Raw genomic sequence first — 20,397 nt, 5'->3', positions numbered from 1 at the left:
TTCACCAAAACTGGTTTTTGATAAGATTAGTGCGGGGTCCTTTGTTGAAATGTGGATTCAAATTTTTTCAAGTCATTTTATAAATTACCAGATGAAACCGGATTTTTTAATATTTTCAGAAATTTACAGCGGATTCATCATGTAATAATTGTAGCGGGGTCCCAACCATACACCGACTGTATGATCAAATTTGAATTAGGTATATTTCTCATTGAAAAGAGCACTTGGTATCTACGAACATTTATATTGTCACTGCAGGTATGACGGATTTAGATCCATGTTACATTGAGGTGTCAAATATCGAAGATATGAAATATGCAATAGACGATATATTATAAACAGATATTTGAAAACGATGTTTTCTATTTTTCTGTTTTTGATGTGATGGCAGCATGAAGAGGGTCAATAACATTCATATCAATTAGAAAGAAAGTACTCAAAATATTTATTCGATTTATCATATCATAAACTAATAGAACACACATAAATAGCCTAATTAAATATGTACAAGTACTTTAAAACGACCCCCAATGCCTATCTATCCTCTGACTCGGCATGTTTGTGTAGAAAAATCCATCTAATGGCGTCAGCCAGCGCGCTTTTATCATATCACTGCCTTTTTCCGCAATCATGATGGCCGGTGCGTTGGTGTTACCCGTCGTCACTCTGGGCATGATACTGGTATCTATCACCCTCAATCTGTCGACACCGTGTACCTTAAAGAAAACAGAAATCATTTCTAACTACAATTTCTATGAAATGTACGAAATATTCATTCGAAAATCTGGTTATTTTCATGAATTTATTCAATCTTCTGCATATACAGGGATATATGGAATATAATGTGGTGAATGCTCTGCAGTATATACAGGCCAAACCGGTAGAAATTTTGACATAAGACTGCGTGAACACATCTGTTTGGACAAAAAATCTGCAATGTATGAACATCTTCAAGAATCAAACCATAAAATAAATGAATATAACATCAAAATTCTACACATAATAAAGGGAAAAAATAAATTTGTTGAAGGCCATGGAAATCAATAAAAAAAACCAGAAATATATACCCCTAAACGAGCAACTCGATGTATGTAGGTCTCCTCGAATTTTAAAGTTGGCATCCTGGTTCGCCCAACTACCTGTCTCTCAAACACCTGTCCTTGCAGCATACTTGAAAATTCTAATATAACCGATATTTCAAACTTCTGATTTTAGTTGTATACTTGATAATGGGGTCAAACCCGAAACCGGTCGTATAAATAAAATCTACCAGTGGTATTTAGATAAAAGTGTTTTTATTCATTTCATTTTAGTGTTCATGAATTACCATAAAGTAAACAAGTCATCAATCACACATAATAGATATCTCTTCTACCTGAATCTTGATTGTCTTAAATCAATTTCACAATTTGTGATACACTGTTTGGAACCTTTGGTTCCAAACAGTGCATCACAAATTGATACCTATTATCATTCTTCAGGTTTTGTACTCGTAAAATATGATTCAACCAACTTTAAAGAATGAAAAATAATAAAAATAGAATATACGATTCTAATTATAATTTTTGATATATTCTGCTCAACTAAAATTGGTACTAAGCTTAAAGATAAGGAAATCATGCAAAAAATTAACTTTCAGACACGAACTGAAAGAAGAAGTCTTCTCCATACAACCATTTTCATGTAAACATTGAATAACACGAAAGAAAAAATACTCTCAAAACAGAAACTTTTATATGAACAGTAAAATATACAAAAAAATTCTTCCTATTCAGTTTGTACTTCGTCCTCAGGAGATGTTTATGGCTAAATTTCACTACTATGTTAGTGTTTTTACATGTTAGTTACCTAACTACTATCTGTTAGTAGTACCTAACTACACCGGTTAGTGTAACCTAAACTACCTGTTTCTGATACCTTTAATTTGTTATGTATTTTCTCTATATTAGTGATCATCTCTATTATTTATCTGTTTTTCATTTAGAATTATTACGCATAAGACCAAACAAAGGGCTGTTCGAAATAAGACCTTCGTCGTTATTTATAGAACTCATTCCGCACTTTTCGATTTCCAAGCTTTCGAAGGCATCCAGAAACATGTTTTCATATATCGGTCTCATATATCGGTCTCGTTCCTTGAAGCGAGCTAATATAGTCCGTTTGGTTTGACCAACATATTGCTTCTCAGATTCCTCGCAGATGATTTTGTGAATCCCAGACTTTTTTTTCCAATGTCTTGTCTTTCGGACTGCCCATTACTTGTTGAAGTGAATTGGTTAAGGCTTTCTCGGCCGATATTTTCAGTGTCTCTATCTTCATTCGGGTTTGAAGGCCGTCATAGTTTGGAACTGCATCCTAACGTTTCGCCAGCACGAGTGGCTGGCTTCTTCAGAGGTTTTTTTGTTTTGATGATTCACCGTTGATGATACACTTGTTGAAGTGTACGTGTATATACATTTTTTTCAATGTTCGGACCAATACATTGGTGTATTTGGGTTCATATGGAAGCATTATGAATTTTGAATCTTTCTCTTTTCGAAAAGTCGAGGAATTACGGAGATACTCCCAAAATTTTTGTTTTTTTAATCAATTTATCCACTATTTTTGATGGATACCCATTGCTTTTGGATACCTGTTGCTTTCAGCAACCTTCCTACCAATTTTTTTTTTCAATTTCATACCTTTCTTTGCTCAAGGGAAATGTGAGAAGTCTATATGGACAAGAAATTGTAGTCTCGTCATTTTTTGTTGTTGGCAATGATGAGAGCTGTGGGGATATACCTGGAAGTGCTCGTATTCTTTCTATGTATACCAAACTCTAGACTATTATAGACATTTTTATTAATAAGTACATCTAAGAATGGTGGTTCTTCGTTACTTTCAATTTCATATGTGAATTTTATACTTGCAAATCTGTTGTTGAGGCAAAATACAAAATCCTCTACCTTACTCCTATTCGTATCAAAAATGGTAAATACATCTTCCACATATCGAATCCAGGTTCGTGGGAAATAATCCAACTCTTCCCTTGCTCCCATATAAATTTTATAGAGTATATTGATCAGTTCTTTTATGTGACGAATGATGGGACGGTTGGAGTATAATTGGTTGATTGCTTCCAGGGACTTAAATGATCTGACATATTAAAAAATTTCATGGAGTTGCTCCTCCAAATTTACTGCAGTACTTTCCACGTTGCGTATAGTTCCCCAGTAAACACTGAGTTTGAATGGTGAACTAGATTGAAAACTGATAAAAGGCTCCTATGCCATCTTCAGATTTTGATGCGTCCATATAGATTGTGTCTCCTTGCACATATGAATTAGCTTTGATTACTTCACAGTTAATGTCTGCCTTTTTGAACTGGTTGAGGTTTGTATCAATGAGCATTTTTGAGGTACTCCATGGGGTTGAGTTAGGGAAATTCGAGTTGAAGAAAGTTTTTGTAGATTATGTAGATATTGATTTTGTCTCTGGTAAAAAAAAGGTCACCTCTTTTCTTCTTAGCATATGTTAACGAAAATCTATGAGCGATCACATTATGGTATAGTGGATTTGCTGTAATGGAAGCAACATAGATGAGTGTTGAAACTGCCTTCGGGATGCTGAAGATGGTTCGCCTGACTCACATTGCAAGCTTTCGGTTGGACTTGGCTAGAATGCCCCAAGGGCTGAAATTGTCTTGGATAGAGATCAACCTATCAAACGAGGTATCATAAAAGTCCTCTCTTCAAATAGAAGTTGATAGAACCCCCTTGGCAACAAGTGACGCCACGCTATTGTTTTTCCCAATAATAAGTACCGGAAGTACCAAAATGATGCCTTTTTAAGTAAATCATGCCCGACCTCGATATTTGTCCCGTTGAAAATTTGACTATGAGTCTCAATGACAAGCATATTTCAAATTGTACTTGTGTGATAGTTAGAGCTTCCCATAGTTACCCACTGGCACCACTGGCTCTAAATTCATTTTTCAGCCTTAAATAATTAGGTGAGGACAATAAAATCAACGTCACGAAGACGCCTATTATAATATCCACGAATATCAATGACAAACGAAGCTCCCAAGGCGGTCAGTTGCAAAGGCAAGCTTTGACATCGATGGCCGATGATATTCGTCCTCTGTCTTCCTCTGGAGCTTTGAAACCAGAGCCCAAGCACAACACATTCGTGATTCAATACCAAACAGCGATATTTCAACCCGCCATAATATGTCTCATCAGTGTTGCTGTTTTGTCAGATATGCTATGCTCAACTCGTAAATTATATCTTTATGTTTTGAATAATGATGATCATGTGGTAGTATAGTTTGATTTGACACATATTTTTTGAACTTTTAGCGATTATTCCTTACTTTCAGAATAACAATGCTTTACATTCTTACGCCTCTTATTTTATTTCATGAAAACATGACATACCATTACAAGTGAATGGTTGACCGTCTCTATCCAATATCAATAGATGCTAAAAGATGTGACGTATGTGTTTTCAGGTGATTCGAATTTTCCATCACTTCCAGTAACAATGCAATGCATTATAATGTTTCTAGAATTAGCGACCAAGTTTCTAAGTTTTCCATCAATTGACATGATCATCATCTTATCGTTGATTGCCTGCAGGCTAATATGACGATATTAGTACTAATGTACTACATCCCCTTTTGAGCCAAGCCAAGGCAATTGAATGCATCGTTATTTTTGCATGATGAGAGTGATCGTATTCAAATTAAAGGAAATGATGAAAGAGTTATCAGATCCGAATGTATCTTATGCTACTTTACGATTTGAACACATTGAATGACTAGATACTAGATATTCATAGCCCAATAATATTCCATTCCTTTTTTGTTAGCCACGTTCCTGAGAGGTAAATGAAGGGGCAATTATTGTGGTACGAGTAGATGATAAGTCTACAGCTAACAATTCAACATGATTACCTGCAGAGAAGGATTCACAACAGCTAAGGAATCAGAAGGTGGTCCCATTTTACAACTTCCGGCTTGGTGATTTTCTGGAGCAGTCTGCCTCTTCATAGCACACTCCCAATAGCGATCTGATCCGAAAGAAATATTTTCACAGCCCCTCACTGGGGTTCTGTCCAACTGGAAACCATATCTTCGCAAAGCTGCAATTTTCAATATTCAGTGATTTTTCATTGTGTGGTACGAATCAAAATAGAACGTGACACTCACCCTTAGTTTCCGCAAGTTTCAAACCAATCTTGATACCTTCAATCATGACTTTCACATCATCTGGATGGGTAAAATAGTTTCCATAAATGAGAGGATAACTCAACGGTTTGTTGTCTCTCAACCGCAGGGAACCTGGAATATTTGAAAGATTCATTATTCCTTTTGTTACTTTTGAATTTTTTCAAGTTACTTCAAAAATGATTTTGTGCAAGAACCCGATTTTTATACAAATATAAAAGTACTCTTCAGTTGTGTAGGTATAAATTATTGTATAACTTTGAGATTGATAAATCGAATTGAAGACAAATAATTGACTCAGGGTTTAAAAATATACATTTTCTAGTTGAGGTTGGCATTAGATTTTTTATTATTAAAGCTTTGCAAAACTGTAATATAGGTACATACTCGTATTCATGAATATTTTTTCAGCACTTATATTCCGTTGAATGTATCAATTATTCTGTTACCGTTTGGAATTTCAATGCCTCGCAATCAAATATGTAATGAATAAAATATATGAACTCACACAAAAAAACAAGAATGGTTCCGGAAATAATATTTTCACATACCTCGGCTCTTTGGGTGCAAAACGGTTGGTATTATTTGCACAGATCTTGTATTATTATCGACTTTTTCCCCCACTTGTCCAGTTTTTGCACAATTGGCTAAAAATCCTCCAAAAATATACTGAATGTCTGGATGTTCGTCTTTGGGATCTTGATATTTTGTATTAACAAATCCAGTGACTTCAGAAATTCCTAGAAAATGTGAAATCATATTGGTTATATCTAATTATACAAATCGAAATGATGAAAAAATGTTTATTCAAGTTCATAATATTAAGGCTTGAAATATGAAAAACATATTCGTTCAGAAACAATTTTTGTGGAGGAAATAATACTTCTTATCCTTTTTTGGGTATAGAACCTTCCACAATCTGGAAAATAAACAGAGAAGTTACTGCATAATATAAACCATTGAAGAAAATCGATTATAGTCAGTATAGTTGTATTCAGGAATTTTGCCCACAAATAAAATAAATTATTAAAAAGTAAAATGTTGGTACTCAGAGCTATTTGAAACCGGAGAACATTCCCGTTCTCAAAATAAAAAAATTCATGTGTGAAAAGCACCTTAGATGAAATCGGCTGAAGTTTCAAAAGGTAATAACTGTTCCCAGAACAAAAAAATACTTGTTGAAAGTGCTTTCGATAAAAACAGGTATATTTCTTTTGACAGATGTTGAAAGATTGAAGTGCCTATATGTCAGAATTGACAGTCCACATGAATTCACATACAGGATGTGCTCCGATAATTCAGCCCTTAATATTCATAAATGGAGGGATGGTGAATTTTTGGAGAAAAAACCTTGACCATTCATTGAGATGCGGTATTCCCTTTTTTTCAAATGCGTTTCTTTCCTGCTAGCTGTAAAAATATGTTTTCTAGGAAATCGATATCTTAAAAATTCGCAAAGTGGAAAAATACGCCCCGAAAACAAAATACTTTCTTAGGTGTCATTTTGAGGGTGCAAAAATAGAAAAATCGATGTTCTGATACAAAACATCGATTTTATGTTCCACCTGTGAAATTAGGGTTTCAGGAAAATAAATTCACCAATATAAACCCCCATTGGGATGCGCCCAGGACTTTAAATTAAACGATACGTCTCACTCGTTATTTGTGAAAATCTGCAAAATTTCAAAAATATTTTTTCACACAATTTTTTTCCGTAAGTAAGGGGCACTACGAAATATATTCATGTCAAATTGCAGCCCTATAGGTGTGATTTTCGCAAATTGAAAAATATTAAAAATATCAGCCAATTTGAATTTTCAACTGCTTATATCTGAACAAGTTTTGGTTGTATTCAAGATGGATGAATAGATAGATCATCTTAAAAAGTTCTAAAGACCCTGGAATTTTCATTTTCACAGAGTTCAAAATGAAAAGTATTTCAACATGTTATTTGCAATAATTTTATCTACTCAACATCGAATGGGAATTTTGCTATGAATTATGGTGAAAATCGGTCCCTGTCTGAATGAGTCTCCTGAGTTATTAGCAATGATATCATGGTTCTTGTTACCTGCTGTGAGAATATATGCGGATTCTCTAAGTTTTCTGATTTTTTCGAAAGTTTCTCTTGCGTCAAAATTTGTTTTACTTAATTTTTTACTTTATCACTCGTTGAAGTGAAACAGAATTGTCGTCAAGTACCTCACGTCGAAAGAAAAAACTCACTAAGCAGGTGAGAAGTTCATTTCAAATGGTCATATAAAATATACTGTATGTTCATTTATTTGGACTATCAAATGTGACATCTGAACATTTCAATTTTTAAATGTTTGACAAAGGAAATATACCATCTATTTCATCTAAGGTGCTTCTTACAAGTGAATTTTTTAGGTTGTGAAAAGAGGGTCTTTTTGGAAATGCTCAATATTAAAATTTTATTTATCCAATCATCATTTTATTTGTAGGCAAAATTTGTGAAGAGGACAACTTACTGACTGATTGGACTCGTCAGTAATTCATAATACGCAGTAATTTTTAGAAATGAACTTTTCAGGTTGCCAGTTAGCAGAGTCAATATTGATTCAGCTTTGTTCATTTTTCTGTTTTTCAGTTTGTGAAAGGTTAAAAAAGCAAGAAACTTGGAGAAGATGATCTAAGTGAAATATCAGTTACTGTTTTTCCAGAATATACTGATTTATTTGGTACCAAACAATATAGTGAATTATCATTTTTCATTAATTCCATATACATTTCAATAACTTGGAAATTAATATAAAAATATAATTTTTCGTGCAAATACAGTTCCAAAACCAAAACCAAACATGAGTAAACTGTTGAAAAACGTTTTGATTTTTGAAAAAGAGGAGTGAAGTAATAACTCATTTGTGTTCCTGAAATTATTGGGATTGATACGAGCTATATTCATCTCAAACTTTGCAAATGATATATCTCTCGCTTTAAGAAATTGAAACAAAATCCTTATTCTTCTCGAGACGTAAGTAGTAGGTATATAAGTGAATACCTTATCAATTCATCAGTAATTTCGATTAATTCATGTTCCGCACAATGTAATTTTGAGTTCAAAGATTAATATGAAGAGAATTTTGAGGGCTTTCAATTTCATCTCAGTCGGCCAACTTATGATATGAATAATGAGGTGATTGTCACCCTCATTCTTGGGTGGAAGTAGTGGAATCGAGAATATTGAAGAGTGTCGAAAATCTACGAGACATTGCATTTTTATAAAACGTTGAAGCAATTCCTGATTCGTTTTCGTTTGGTCACCTAGTATGCAAAAAATACATTTCAGACATGTTAATTTACCTGTTCCACTCATTAGGCCATCTCTGAATAATAAATATTCCATAGCAGTTGCCCAATTCAACGGCGCACTATTTGTATCATTTATATTGAAGTTGATGGAGAAAGCTACGTGATTTTGCAGATTTTTTCCAACACCAGGAAGATCATGTATAACAGGAACATTCACTTTATTCAGTTCTTCTCTTGGACCAACTCCAGAGAGGAGAAGAATTTGTGGAGAGTTGACAGCACCTTAAATAGAGAAACAATTGTATAAGTGAAAAGTGAAAATCCCACTTTCAATAGGGATATTGTTGAATTATTTTTTTGAAATCAATTTCTATATAATCATACTCACCTCCTGAAACAATAACTTCCTTGGTAGAGTATATCATATTTTTCCTTCCTTTGTTGAGTACTTCCACTCCATAGGCACGTTTTGACGTGGGATCGATGAGAACTTTCGAAACGGTTGCATTCATGAGAATGTGGAGATTTCGTCTGTTTTTGAATGGTCTCAAGAAAGCTCTAGCTGTGCTGAGACGTGATCCATTACGATTTGTTGTTTGTGCTATATTGAAACCAGTATGATATATTCCATTCAAGTCTCGCACTGGATAACCTGAAAGAAACGATGTAGTACGTTATTCTCTCTCAGCTGATTGGCTATGCTATTGGAATAATGAAAAAAATATGATCTGAATACATATTCAATATCCAGTCGGAATTTGATTTTCGGATTGTGCGGTTATTTCAAGAATATTTGAATTTCCTTGAAACGACTAACCTTCATAGACACTGTATGTGATTGAAGTCAGAAGAAGGATATTTTTGGGGAGAATCTAATCTTTTCTTGAACATAACCCTCATTCATTTCGAACGGAATTCTATGGAAATGATTTATCTCTCGCTTTGGAAAAGCGAAAAAAACCTCATTTGTGTAAGGGCGTATGTAGTCATAAGTTTGAATATATATACATGAAATCCTATGGATTTTTATTAGGTTGTTTCAATAGTTTTACCGTTTCAATGTGATGTGTTTTTGAAGCTCCATGCGTCAGAGAATATTTATTGTACTGTATCGTGGTATATACTGATCGATAGAAAATTTCATACTCTATATATTGATGCTATTTATTTTTTTTTTCAAAATTTTTGTTTCTTGCCTTTTTCTAGCTCATCAATATTTGATGTCGTTGAGCGTTTTTTGACCAATTTTTCTCTACGAATTAAAATTGAAACAAAGCGCTGCCTGAACAGCCCAACAAATTAACCAGGCATTTGGCAATGATAGTGTTAATGAATGGTTACTGAATTTCTCGATATTGAAGGAGCATATGACAATGCACTTCCTAAATCTATAGAATCTTCTCTGGCTAGGGAAGGTATAGAATCGACCATAACTGGTTGAATCTATGCCATGCTAGTAAACAGAACTACAACTACGACTCTTCAAGGCGAGGTCATTAGGTTTAGGGTCACCAGAGGCTGTCCTCAAGATGTGGCACTATCTCCCTTTCTATGGTAGCTCCTGATGGATAGTTTGCTTGATGCCCTTGACACAAGAAAAGTTGGTCTGCAAACTTATGCAGATTACTTTGTCATCTTGGCAGAGTCCACGTCGAGAAGGATAGCTTGTAATATCCTCCAAAGCACGATAGACGTTGTTCACAGTTGGTGCTTGAGGAAGCAGATGTCTGTCAACCCTAGCATAACTGTGATAATTCCCTTCACCAGTAGGAGAAAATATTGAACGATCTAACGTCACTTTCCCTCAATGGTGAGATCATTCTACTTGGAACGGAGGTGAAATATCTTGGCATTTTCCTCGATGAAAAACTCACCTAGAACGCTCATTCGAAAAAAGTTTTACACAAGGCTGTCCCTATGGATATGTTGAAGGATTTGTGGTAAAACTTGGGGTTCAGGTCCCATACAAATCCACTGGATTTATGTGATGATTGTCAGACCAATGATCACTTATTGTGCAATGCCGGGTGGCCTAAGGCTTTCAAGAAAACGGCCCAGGCGAAGCTCTCTGGATTACAGAGACAGGCTTGTCTGACCATCAGTGGTGCCATCAGTACCACACCGTCAGCGGCCATGGAGATCCTTCTAGATCTACCTCCTCTCCACATTGCCAATTGCACAAATCGATAAAATGCAGAGTGCAACAGACTATTGGTTGACACTGGAAATCACAGCATTCTGGAAATGACCTCTAACTGTATGCCTCCAACTGTCAACTACGAACTACCTTATAAAGTACTGTTCCCGAGTAGAGAGGACTGGATCCTCCGGGAGACGGAAATATCAAGAGCAGATAGTTGTTAGTTCACAGATAGATCAAAAACACCTTTCGGTTCTGGTGCAGGTATTTTCAGGCGCAAACCCAGAACAGATATATCAACCTACTTAGGAACCTATGCGATTGTATTTCAAACGGTAGTTTAGGCTGTTGAATTATGTATGGAGAGATTGAAAGAATTCAACCTCATATAGAAGCCAATGAAAATATTCTCGGACAGTCAAGCGGCATTCGTAGCTCCTACGGAGAAGCGTCTAAAACGACTCTCCTCAATAGAAAGACTTTACAGATTGTCTCTGGTCTAGATGCTGCTGACTTTCTTGTAAAGGAGAGTGCTGCAAGCAGCTTCATCGGACCAGAACCAGCCAAACAAAGATTGAATACCTGGATGGCAAGGCAAGAAGATTTATGGACTATGGATTGGCTCACTCTAAGGCGTTCATTGACCCTTTGAAGCTTGAAACCAAACAGTTGTTGGACTATAGTGGGGATGAACTACGATGTCTAACAAGCCTTCTTACAGGTCACTGTCATTTGAATCATCATATGCAGAGACTTGGGCTGTCGGAAGACAGTGTGTGTCCTCTCTGTTTGAATAAAGATGAAACAGCAGAGCACATATTTTGCGCCTGCCCCGCTGGGGACCGAATCAGGTTTTGAGCCATACGCCAGAGCCGTACTCTTACCATCTAACCTAAAAGACCACTCACCATACAAACTAATCGACTTCGTTAAGAAGCTGGGTTTATTTGGTCGAGTCTGAATAGGTGTAAGCCACAATAAATTCTTGCGGGTTGCGGTAGAGGGTCGAATAGACCCACTCGCTTTAGACCTAACCTGAGACCTAACCTAATAAACGCACTGTTTGACGTTGGTTTGCGAAATTTCATTCCGGAGTTTTTGCCTCGAAGATGAGCACCAAAGTGGTCGACCTACAGTAATCCAGGACGAAGATTTGAGGACCCTAGTGGAGACTGTCCATCACAAACGATGTGTTGGATGGCGGAAGAACTGGGCGTCAGCTCCCCTGCGGTTTTTGATGGTTTGAAACGTGTTGGAAATATTGAAAAGCTCGAAAATAGGGTTTCCACGATTTGAACGATCGACAGAAACTGTCAAGTTTTGAAGTCTGCTCTTCTTTGCTCTTCCGAGCAGACGTTCAGGACAGTGGTTGGATATCGATGAGCCACCCAAGCACTTTCCAAAGAGAAAAACTCGCCAAAAAACACCATGAAAACTGTATGGTTATAGGCGGCTGATGTGATTCACTATAACTTCTTTCATCCGGCCCAAATGATCACAGCAGAGTCATATTAAGAGAAAATTGCTGCGTGCTGCGTTAGCAGCACTGGTTAACAGAAGAGGTCTGATCCTGCTTCACAACCACGCCTGTCCGCACGACGGTCGTTGTTGTGAATCACCATCTCTTCAGGCACTTCGATAATTTTCTCATCGGTAGAACTTTCGCCAATGAGAACTAGGCCGAAAAGGCGTTTGTCAACTTCATCGAATCACAAGCACGAAATATTTATGCTGACGGAATTATTCGACTTGTGTTACGTTGGCAAAAGTGCACTGATCCGAATGGCGCTTATTTCGATCAAATTGCATAGATATTCACTGAGATATTACAGTTTGAAGTAGACTTATTGTCATCGTAACAGACGTATATTTGACTATTCCTTTGACGCAAAGTTGTGATCTTGTGCGAGAAACGCGTGTGTTTTTGTCTCCAAACCTGCTGATGAACCGTTGAAAATGAGTGTTTCATACACGAAACACCAAGAAGTTCACCTTAAGAGTTTCACCTTAATGAATTTTTTAAATCAATAGTCGTATGATCTTCCATATATATCGTTGTGTGGCGTTTATGTGAAAGATATCCGATTCAATTTCATATTGAATCTTAGGAGCTGAATGGGGAAAAATGAATTATTCGAAGTAAACATTTCAATTCAATGTTTATGTGAAAGCAACAACTGACATCATTCAGTACCACTGATAATGCTTGCTGCAGTAACAAATGAAACGTTTGGTACTTCAGGTTCAGGTTGATTGGCCTACCAGCCCGAATTTAGTTTTCTTTATTCGTGGCATCCGCTGTTAAAGCATGTATTCCGATTCATTCGAAGGTGATTGACAATGTTTCATGATGAATTTCACTAGTTCGGACTTCCATTGTCTAATATATAAAATTATTTGAAATCCCTGAAACAACTAAAAAAATAAGAAATAAAAATGGATAGCTGAAAATAACAATTATATTAAGCAAAAAGAACCTGAAATGAAATGATAATGAAATAAAATACGAGTAAAAATATAACGATTGAACAAAAAATAAAGAAATGAAAACAAATAAAAAGTTAAGAGATTCCAATAGAGAGATTTATATGGTTGAGTGGAAGAACAACTCAGTAGCACTTGTGCTAACTAAGTTGAACTTCACCTTTTGTTATGTCAGCAACTAGCTCTCTAATTTATTTAAATATTTGTATGTAACTACAGCTGGGTAACAATAAAGACGATTATTATTATTATTATTATATTAGACAATGTATTCCGATAATATGTCTGATAACTAGACCACCTTCGAAAAAAACATCAACATATTGTGAAAAATGTTCATGAAGTATGATAATTGCAGAGTATCACAAAAAAACAGAAAAAAATTACCACTAATCTATTGCTATTCATCTATGAAACACAAACAGAACACAAATACTTCAAAGCCCTAAAGAAGTCTTATAAGAGCGTATTTTTTCATAATTGCCTCTGGTTTGATACATATTCCTGAACCTTCATTTGTTAAATATTCAAGAGGAGGCATTCACAATCTGGTGTAGAGTGATCATTTACTATTTTGGAATTCAACATTATTTTCTCTGAATAGCAATCCAATATGTTAAAAACATAAACTACTTAAACTTCAATCATAGTAAAGTCAATTGGCAATATTCGTTGAAATAACGAAACTTTTTGATTTTTTTGAAACTTCTGTTTTTGATTTTTGATATATTTTGAACTGAAATGAGTCATAAATAGAAACGTAAGCGTATCCATTTCAGTTCATCGCTACCGTAGGGCTTAGTTCAATTTATTCTTGGGAAATTATTCATCATCTGATACACTTATTGAGCTTCAAATTTTCCACAATATTTCATTGACCAGCGAAAAATGGAAGTTTCAAATATGAAGATATACAATTTTCATTTCATGAGTTTCTTTCAGTTTCTTACCTAATTCTTGAGCCCCTTTCAGAATAGCTTTGGATAAAGGGGGATGATACGGGAACTGTGCCACCGTAAGCAATCCTCCTTTTGCATGATATCCTTTATCCATCTGATCCATTTGTTTATTGTCCTCACTTTTTAAAAAATATGGCAGGACCTCGTTGTAACTCCAACCGTCATTGCCCAGGGCTGCCCAATCATCGTAATCCTTTCTGGATCCTCTCATATACATCATTCCATTCATTACCGACGTACCACCTAAAACCTATAGTAACCCCCTCTCAATATTAAATTGAACTATTTCGAAATATTGAAAACATTTAACGAAAAAGAGAAGACGGAGTGTTTCTATGACCTCAATAATATATCAATGATGTATCGATACTTTAAACAACAGTGTTTTTGTTGTGTTCTCACGAAACTTATTTATACGGATGAGATGTTTGCCTTGGTGATTTTTGGCATCCAAACACAGCGGGTGGCTATTTCCACGAATGACATAGTCTCACATTATAAACGCTATCTTACTTTATACCCGAATATAATCTGGAATAGAATATACAAAATTATACTTGAAAATTACCTTTAGAATCGTTAACGGATATACACAATGTTTACAATTCGATCCTCAGAATCTGGGAAACTATGAGAGATACGAAGATGGGGCAATGTTCCGCATTTACCTGACAATATGTCATTGAGAAAGTTCTGAAATTCCGTGTATATCCGGAGATATCCGGAAAAATCAGAAATATCGGGAAATGGATTTTATTTTTTCTGGCTTTATTTTTCGGAAAATTCGAAAATAAATTACACTTTCACATTGCCACTTTTTCCCTACTACATAATGGTGTTTTCAGATTTGCTCTTCCGGTTACATTGGATTCTTTCTCTTTTGAATAGAACCAGATTTTACTTTTTCAATGATGAATCATAAGTTATCATTCTTTTTCGAAAAATTAGAGATATTGAAAAAAATTGATTCTTTCATAATATGCTTTGACTTTTATGTTTCTAAATTTGACATTCAATTTGTTACACTCAAAAACATTTTGTACTTGTAAATGTCATTGAATTTTTGGTGAAAAATGGCTTGCAGGAATGACGAAAAAAGATATATGATACATATTCATTACAAATCCGATAAAAACAGTGTTAAGACATTGAAAATGTATTTAAAGTGGTATCCCGAAAAACGACAACCACATCGAACTATGTTCAAGTTATTGGATGGAAATCTCACAGAATTTGGTTCATTTGAAAACCCGAGGAAAAAATACGGAACAGAATGGACCAGGAAACTGAAGAAAATTTGATAACTGAGGTAAGTTAGGTAAGACATTGTGCCCTTTTTAATAAAAATTAATAATTTGCAGATAAACATGAACCAGGAAAAATCTACACGTCAAATTTCCTTCGAAATGAATATTTGTCATACAAGTGCTTGGAGAAATCTCAATAAAAGCGGTTTAAAATGTTACAAAATACACATATCTCAAAAATTGTATCCAGGTGATTCCGAAAGGCGATTAGAATTTTTTAATTGGCTAAAAAAAAGACTTGATTTTCCTGTTTTCCTGGAAAATCTAATTTGGACAGATGAAAGCACTTTTACGAATTGTGGAATATTCAACCGAAATAAAGAACATATTTGGAGCATAAACAACCCCAGGCAGTTCCGAGAAATTCGACTTCAAGTGCGATTCAGTACAACCGTGTGGGCAGGAATTTTCAAAGATAGAACTTTGAGTTCTCATTTATTTGACGGAATTCTGAATGGAGAAACTTATCACCAGTTTTTAATGTCGATTTTCGAAGACTATTTGGATGATCTGCCTTTGGCTAACTATAACAACGTCTGGTTTCAACATCATGGTGCTCCACCACACACTACCAGATGAGTATCTAATCAGCTGACTGATAGGTTTGGTGATAAATGGATAGGGAATAATGGGCCGGTGAGGTAGCCAGCAAGGTCTCCAGACTTAAGTGTTATGGATACATTCTTATGGAGTACACTGAAAAATAGAGTTTATGGTTAGAGGAAATATCAAAATATTGGGGACCTTCAACACACGGCAGATTAAGAAAGACAGAAATCAATCGTGCAGTAAATAATATTCATTGAAGGGCACATTTGTGTTATCATGAACAAGGCCAGCATTTTGAGCATTTGCTGTGATTTACATTTGTCTTTACAGTTTAGTTAATTATTGTTATTTGTTCAAAGTTCCATTTTCATCGAAAATGACACAATTTACCTCATACACACCTCATTTATCAAATTTGTATTGCTTATTCTCTTTCACTTTTTTTTTCATTGGCTTTTCAAACGAAACAAACTTGGTGAGATTTCGATCCAATAACTTGTACATAGTTCGATGTGGTTATCGTCTTTCGAGATACATGTTTAAATACATTTCCGATGTGCTAACACTGTTCCTATCGTATTTGTAATACATTTGTATCATGTCATATCATACAATAACAAAATGTCATTGAGTGTTACAAATTGAAAGTCAAATCTGGAAACATCAGACTCAAAGCCTATTATGACAAGAACAAATTTTTTTCAATATCTCCAATTTTTCGAAAAAGAATGATGAATTTTGATACATTATTGAAAAGTTAAAATTTGGTTCTATTCAAAACAGAAAGAATCTAATGTAGCGCCCAATTTATTTTCGAATCCTCCGAAAAAAAAGTATTTTCCGAAATTTCTCTTTTTTCCGGATATCTCCGGATTCACGCGGAATTTCAGAACTTTCTCAACGGCATATTGTATATCCCATAGTTTCCGAGATCCCAATGGTGAGAATCAAATTTGAAACACCCTGTATGTCACAACAAAATCAACTTTCCAAATCACTAACATTAAATGTTGACAACTGTACTAGTTCGATATTCGTATTCAATACGTTCTCATCAAGTTTTTTATTCAATTTTTTCACTATTCTCCAAACTTCTATTATTCTGTAATATTAACTTCAACTTCTGTAATATTGATGTTTTAATGGAGAATACTTCCAAAACGAAACCAAAATATTGCAATTCAAAATTCTGGTTTAACAGATAACATACATAGAACACTTGTTTATGTCATAAGGGTGATTCTGATAAAAATATCTCCTAGATGGATATGATGAAAAATTTCAATATATAATGGAAATGAGTATACCTATAATTTCAATGATATAATATTATTTTTGCTACACTGCTTTCTTAGAGATTTCAATAGTGCAGAGATAATGATAAATTATTGCCGTCGTCAGGTCGAAAGACCTTGAACTACTGGAGTTCATTTCGGGTAATAGTTCATTGAGATTATCGAAATGAATATTTTTATTTTGAATATTACAGATGAATGTTTTGTATCAATTGAAATGGGGCGATGGCCTTCAGACAATTGCTGTTATTTCAACATGAAAAAGAAACAATCAACCTTCTTGAAAATTGTTTTACATCGTAATAAAGAACTTCTAATAAGCACCCAATCGAAATCACAAAATTACATTTGAAACTCATCATTAGAATCGTAAAAGAGTATATGCTACAACAAAAACAACTTTCCAAAATACTGATAATGAGAACAGTTTGAATATTCAACTTTCGCGGTCCCGAGAAGATTCATAATTCTCAGTTTGTAAACGATAAATATAAATTGTTGCCTGGAAGAATACAAATCCATATCCTTCTCCGTCAGTAATTCGCACCCCATTTTTGTCACGTATCTTTCCTAATTGATGAAAAAACTATCTACCTTTGGGCTCAATTTTCTCTACAAACCCGAACTTGGTCAATATCCTGGTACTGTTAGTTTTTTTTAACCTATTAGACATTGCTTCAGCAAGCCGCCACCGTTTTCATATTGAAATTTCTTCAACTTTTATGTTCACCTGTATTACAATGAATTATATTTCTTCACAAAAATACTGTCTCTCGACGCGCGTTTTGCTAACGAAGTTAGCATCATCAGGAGATGATTAGGACTATTTCTACAAACTACTACGCTGAGGTTATTATACGCATCGAGACGAATTTTCATCTGACATAATGAAGATCATCAAAAATCAATTCCAGAACTTGTTATGTGATGTAATTGTTATGTAATTTGCTACCTGAAATATCTAATTTTTACTTGTTTTCTATCTGTGATTACGTAGGAGTGCGAAAAGTGGGATGTTAGGTATGATACCTTCATACATTCGTTTCTTTTTCTAAACTTTCGAGGGTAGATTTGTTGTCACGTATCGGTATCAATAAGAACATGTTCCACATAATTAGCTAGACTAGAAAAGTCCAGTGTTGCTCAACATGCCATACAAAATGGCCACAGAATGAGTGACAAATGCAACCGTCTTTTGCACTATTATGTAATCACAGGTAGAAAACAGGTAGCGAGTAAATATAGGTACTGGAAATTAGTTCGATGAGCTTCATTACGTAAGGCCATCTTTTGCCTAGATACGAAAGGAAACATCTGCATAGTCGATTCATAAGGTGAAGCTTTCCACACAGTTGAACTTTTATGAATCAGTTTTTTTAAAGACCAAACAGAAGCACTACAGAAAAATCTTTGAGGCGCTCTTAGAGCGGAGCATGTGCGAAAGTAGTGATTCACATTGGATTTTAATCGCTGAAGATTGAATCCATTTGGAAAAACGTTCCCAGAAAATTTATTCCACATAAACACAGTTCTCCAGATGAAAGAGTTTTTAAACAGTGAAGTTCGAGGTGTACTGAGTTGAACCTCAAAACGATGTGCAGCTACAGTCTTGGTGGAATCAAATATATGATATGAATCAAATATGAACACTTCCCATGAAAGTATCTATGGATGAGTGACAAATTTCCAACCTTCCTTCGACGTTTCAGAAGATCAAAGTTGCACGTGATGTTCGCGTCTCCAATCACGCAGATCGCTTTTTTCTGAATGGAATTCAACAACTTCAAGGTATTTTTGGGGGCAGAGCTCCATACATAGGAACAATACTGAGGTGTGTACAGTTTTCTAGTTCGGAACAGTGCTCCAAGCTTTTGAGAAGCAGTCTTTGCAATTCCAACAACATGATTGTACCAAGACATATTGCTGTTCATTTCAACCCCCAACTAACTTATCGAAGCAGAAAGCGGAATTGTCTGACCTGACGTTATCATATCCGATTCGTAGACATTTATCTTTTTGGAGGAAACCGATGCATGGGTTTTTATAGCAATGAATTGAACATGGTCATTTCCTCACCAATTCAAAATCAGTTCTAGATCCCCATCCAGATACTTCCTGCTGCCGGTGAAGATGTGCATCCGTAGCCAATGTCCTGGATCCCAAATGAAATGACGAGAAAAGTGTGCTGTCGTCAGCAAAGCAATATATTGTATTCTTGGTTTTTTCCCATAAGTTGTTGATATACAATAAAAAGAGGGTTGGATACATTATGGATCCCTGGAGAACACCAGCGTTGTAGCTGAAAGTACTCAAAAGATATTCATCGACGGTCACTTGCAGGAAACGTTCTTCAGAAAACTGAAGAGCCGTACACAAAAATGATCCAAGCCATAGCTACGAAATTTGGCCAGCAAACGTTCATACCACACACAGTAAAATGCCTTAAAATATCAAGCGCAACAGCTTTTGACTCTCCATGTTTATCAGTTCTAAGGGTAAGGGAGCTGGGCTCCAACCTGCATGAAAAGAAGATGACTTTCCACTCTCCATGTTTCTCGATTGCGTTTTTCCAAATATGGGTGACATACAATAGGAGGTCGCCTGTTCATCATTGTTTTCGAAAGCCATATTGATGATTGCTCAAGATGTTGAAGCCTTCCAAATGTTTGAGGATATGGTTGCTAATATTGGATGAAAGTGGTGTTCACATATGTGTTAACGTTGGATTAGAAATCATTTTGTCCACAACAATTTTGAAAGGATTCATTGCTTATTACTTTTTTCACTTGAAATGTTACATAATATGCCCCCTCAGTGGTGAATGATCAGTATTGATCAATATTTATGACCTCTCTTCCAATATGTTAACCATCGATATAACGATTGCAATTTTTGTATCAGTCTGGGAGTATCATCTGAATTATATACTCAAATTGAAATGTCATATTCTAATTGCAAGATAATTCAAAAATATTTTACTAGAAACTGAGGAAAAATTGAATTCAAAGAAGAAAGATGAAATGTATTTTACTCCGCCAGAAGTGAAAGAAGCTGCTGAAATTGAAACTATTTTTAAAAAATTTAAAAATATATATATATATATATATATATATATATATATATATATATATATATATATATATATATATATATATATATATATATATATATATATATATAT

General features: G+C 35.0%; 1 protein-coding gene across 3 annotated transcripts in view; it reads right to left on the bottom strand.

Annotated features, from left to right (window-relative positions):
- Positions 1-421: 421 nt before the first annotated feature.
- Gld (Glucose dehydrogenase) overlaps positions 422-20,397 on the bottom strand; it is a 68,048-nt gene continuing 48,072 nt past the window's right edge. For all 3 annotated transcript variants that reach the window (XM_074184603.1, XM_074184604.1, XM_074184602.1), the window contains 7 exons: positions 14,057-14,315; positions 8,871-9,134; positions 8,534-8,764; positions 5,761-5,949; positions 5,192-5,323; positions 4,937-5,124; positions 422-716 (listed from right to left, as the gene is read on the bottom strand). In XM_074184603.1, the coding sequence (XP_074040704.1) occupies positions 516-716; positions 4,937-5,124; positions 5,192-5,323; positions 5,761-5,949; positions 8,534-8,764; positions 8,871-9,134; positions 14,057-14,315 (1,464 nt within the window). In that variant the 3' untranslated portion in view covers positions 422-515. The remainder of the gene's footprint in view (positions 717-4,936; positions 5,125-5,191; positions 5,324-5,760; positions 5,950-8,533; positions 8,765-8,870; positions 9,135-14,056; positions 14,316-20,397) is intronic.

The sequence above is a fragment of the Leptinotarsa decemlineata genome, unplaced genomic scaffold, assembly GCF_025532065.1.
Source record: "Leptinotarsa decemlineata unplaced genomic scaffold, Ldec_3_MD MMD2_tig00026354_RagTag_RagTag, whole genome shotgun sequence".
Taxonomy (NCBI): Eukaryota; Metazoa; Arthropoda; class Insecta; order Coleoptera; family Chrysomelidae; genus Leptinotarsa; species Leptinotarsa decemlineata.
The sequence above is the reverse complement of the archived record's forward strand: the minus strand, read 5'-3'. Positions and strand labels throughout refer to the sequence as shown.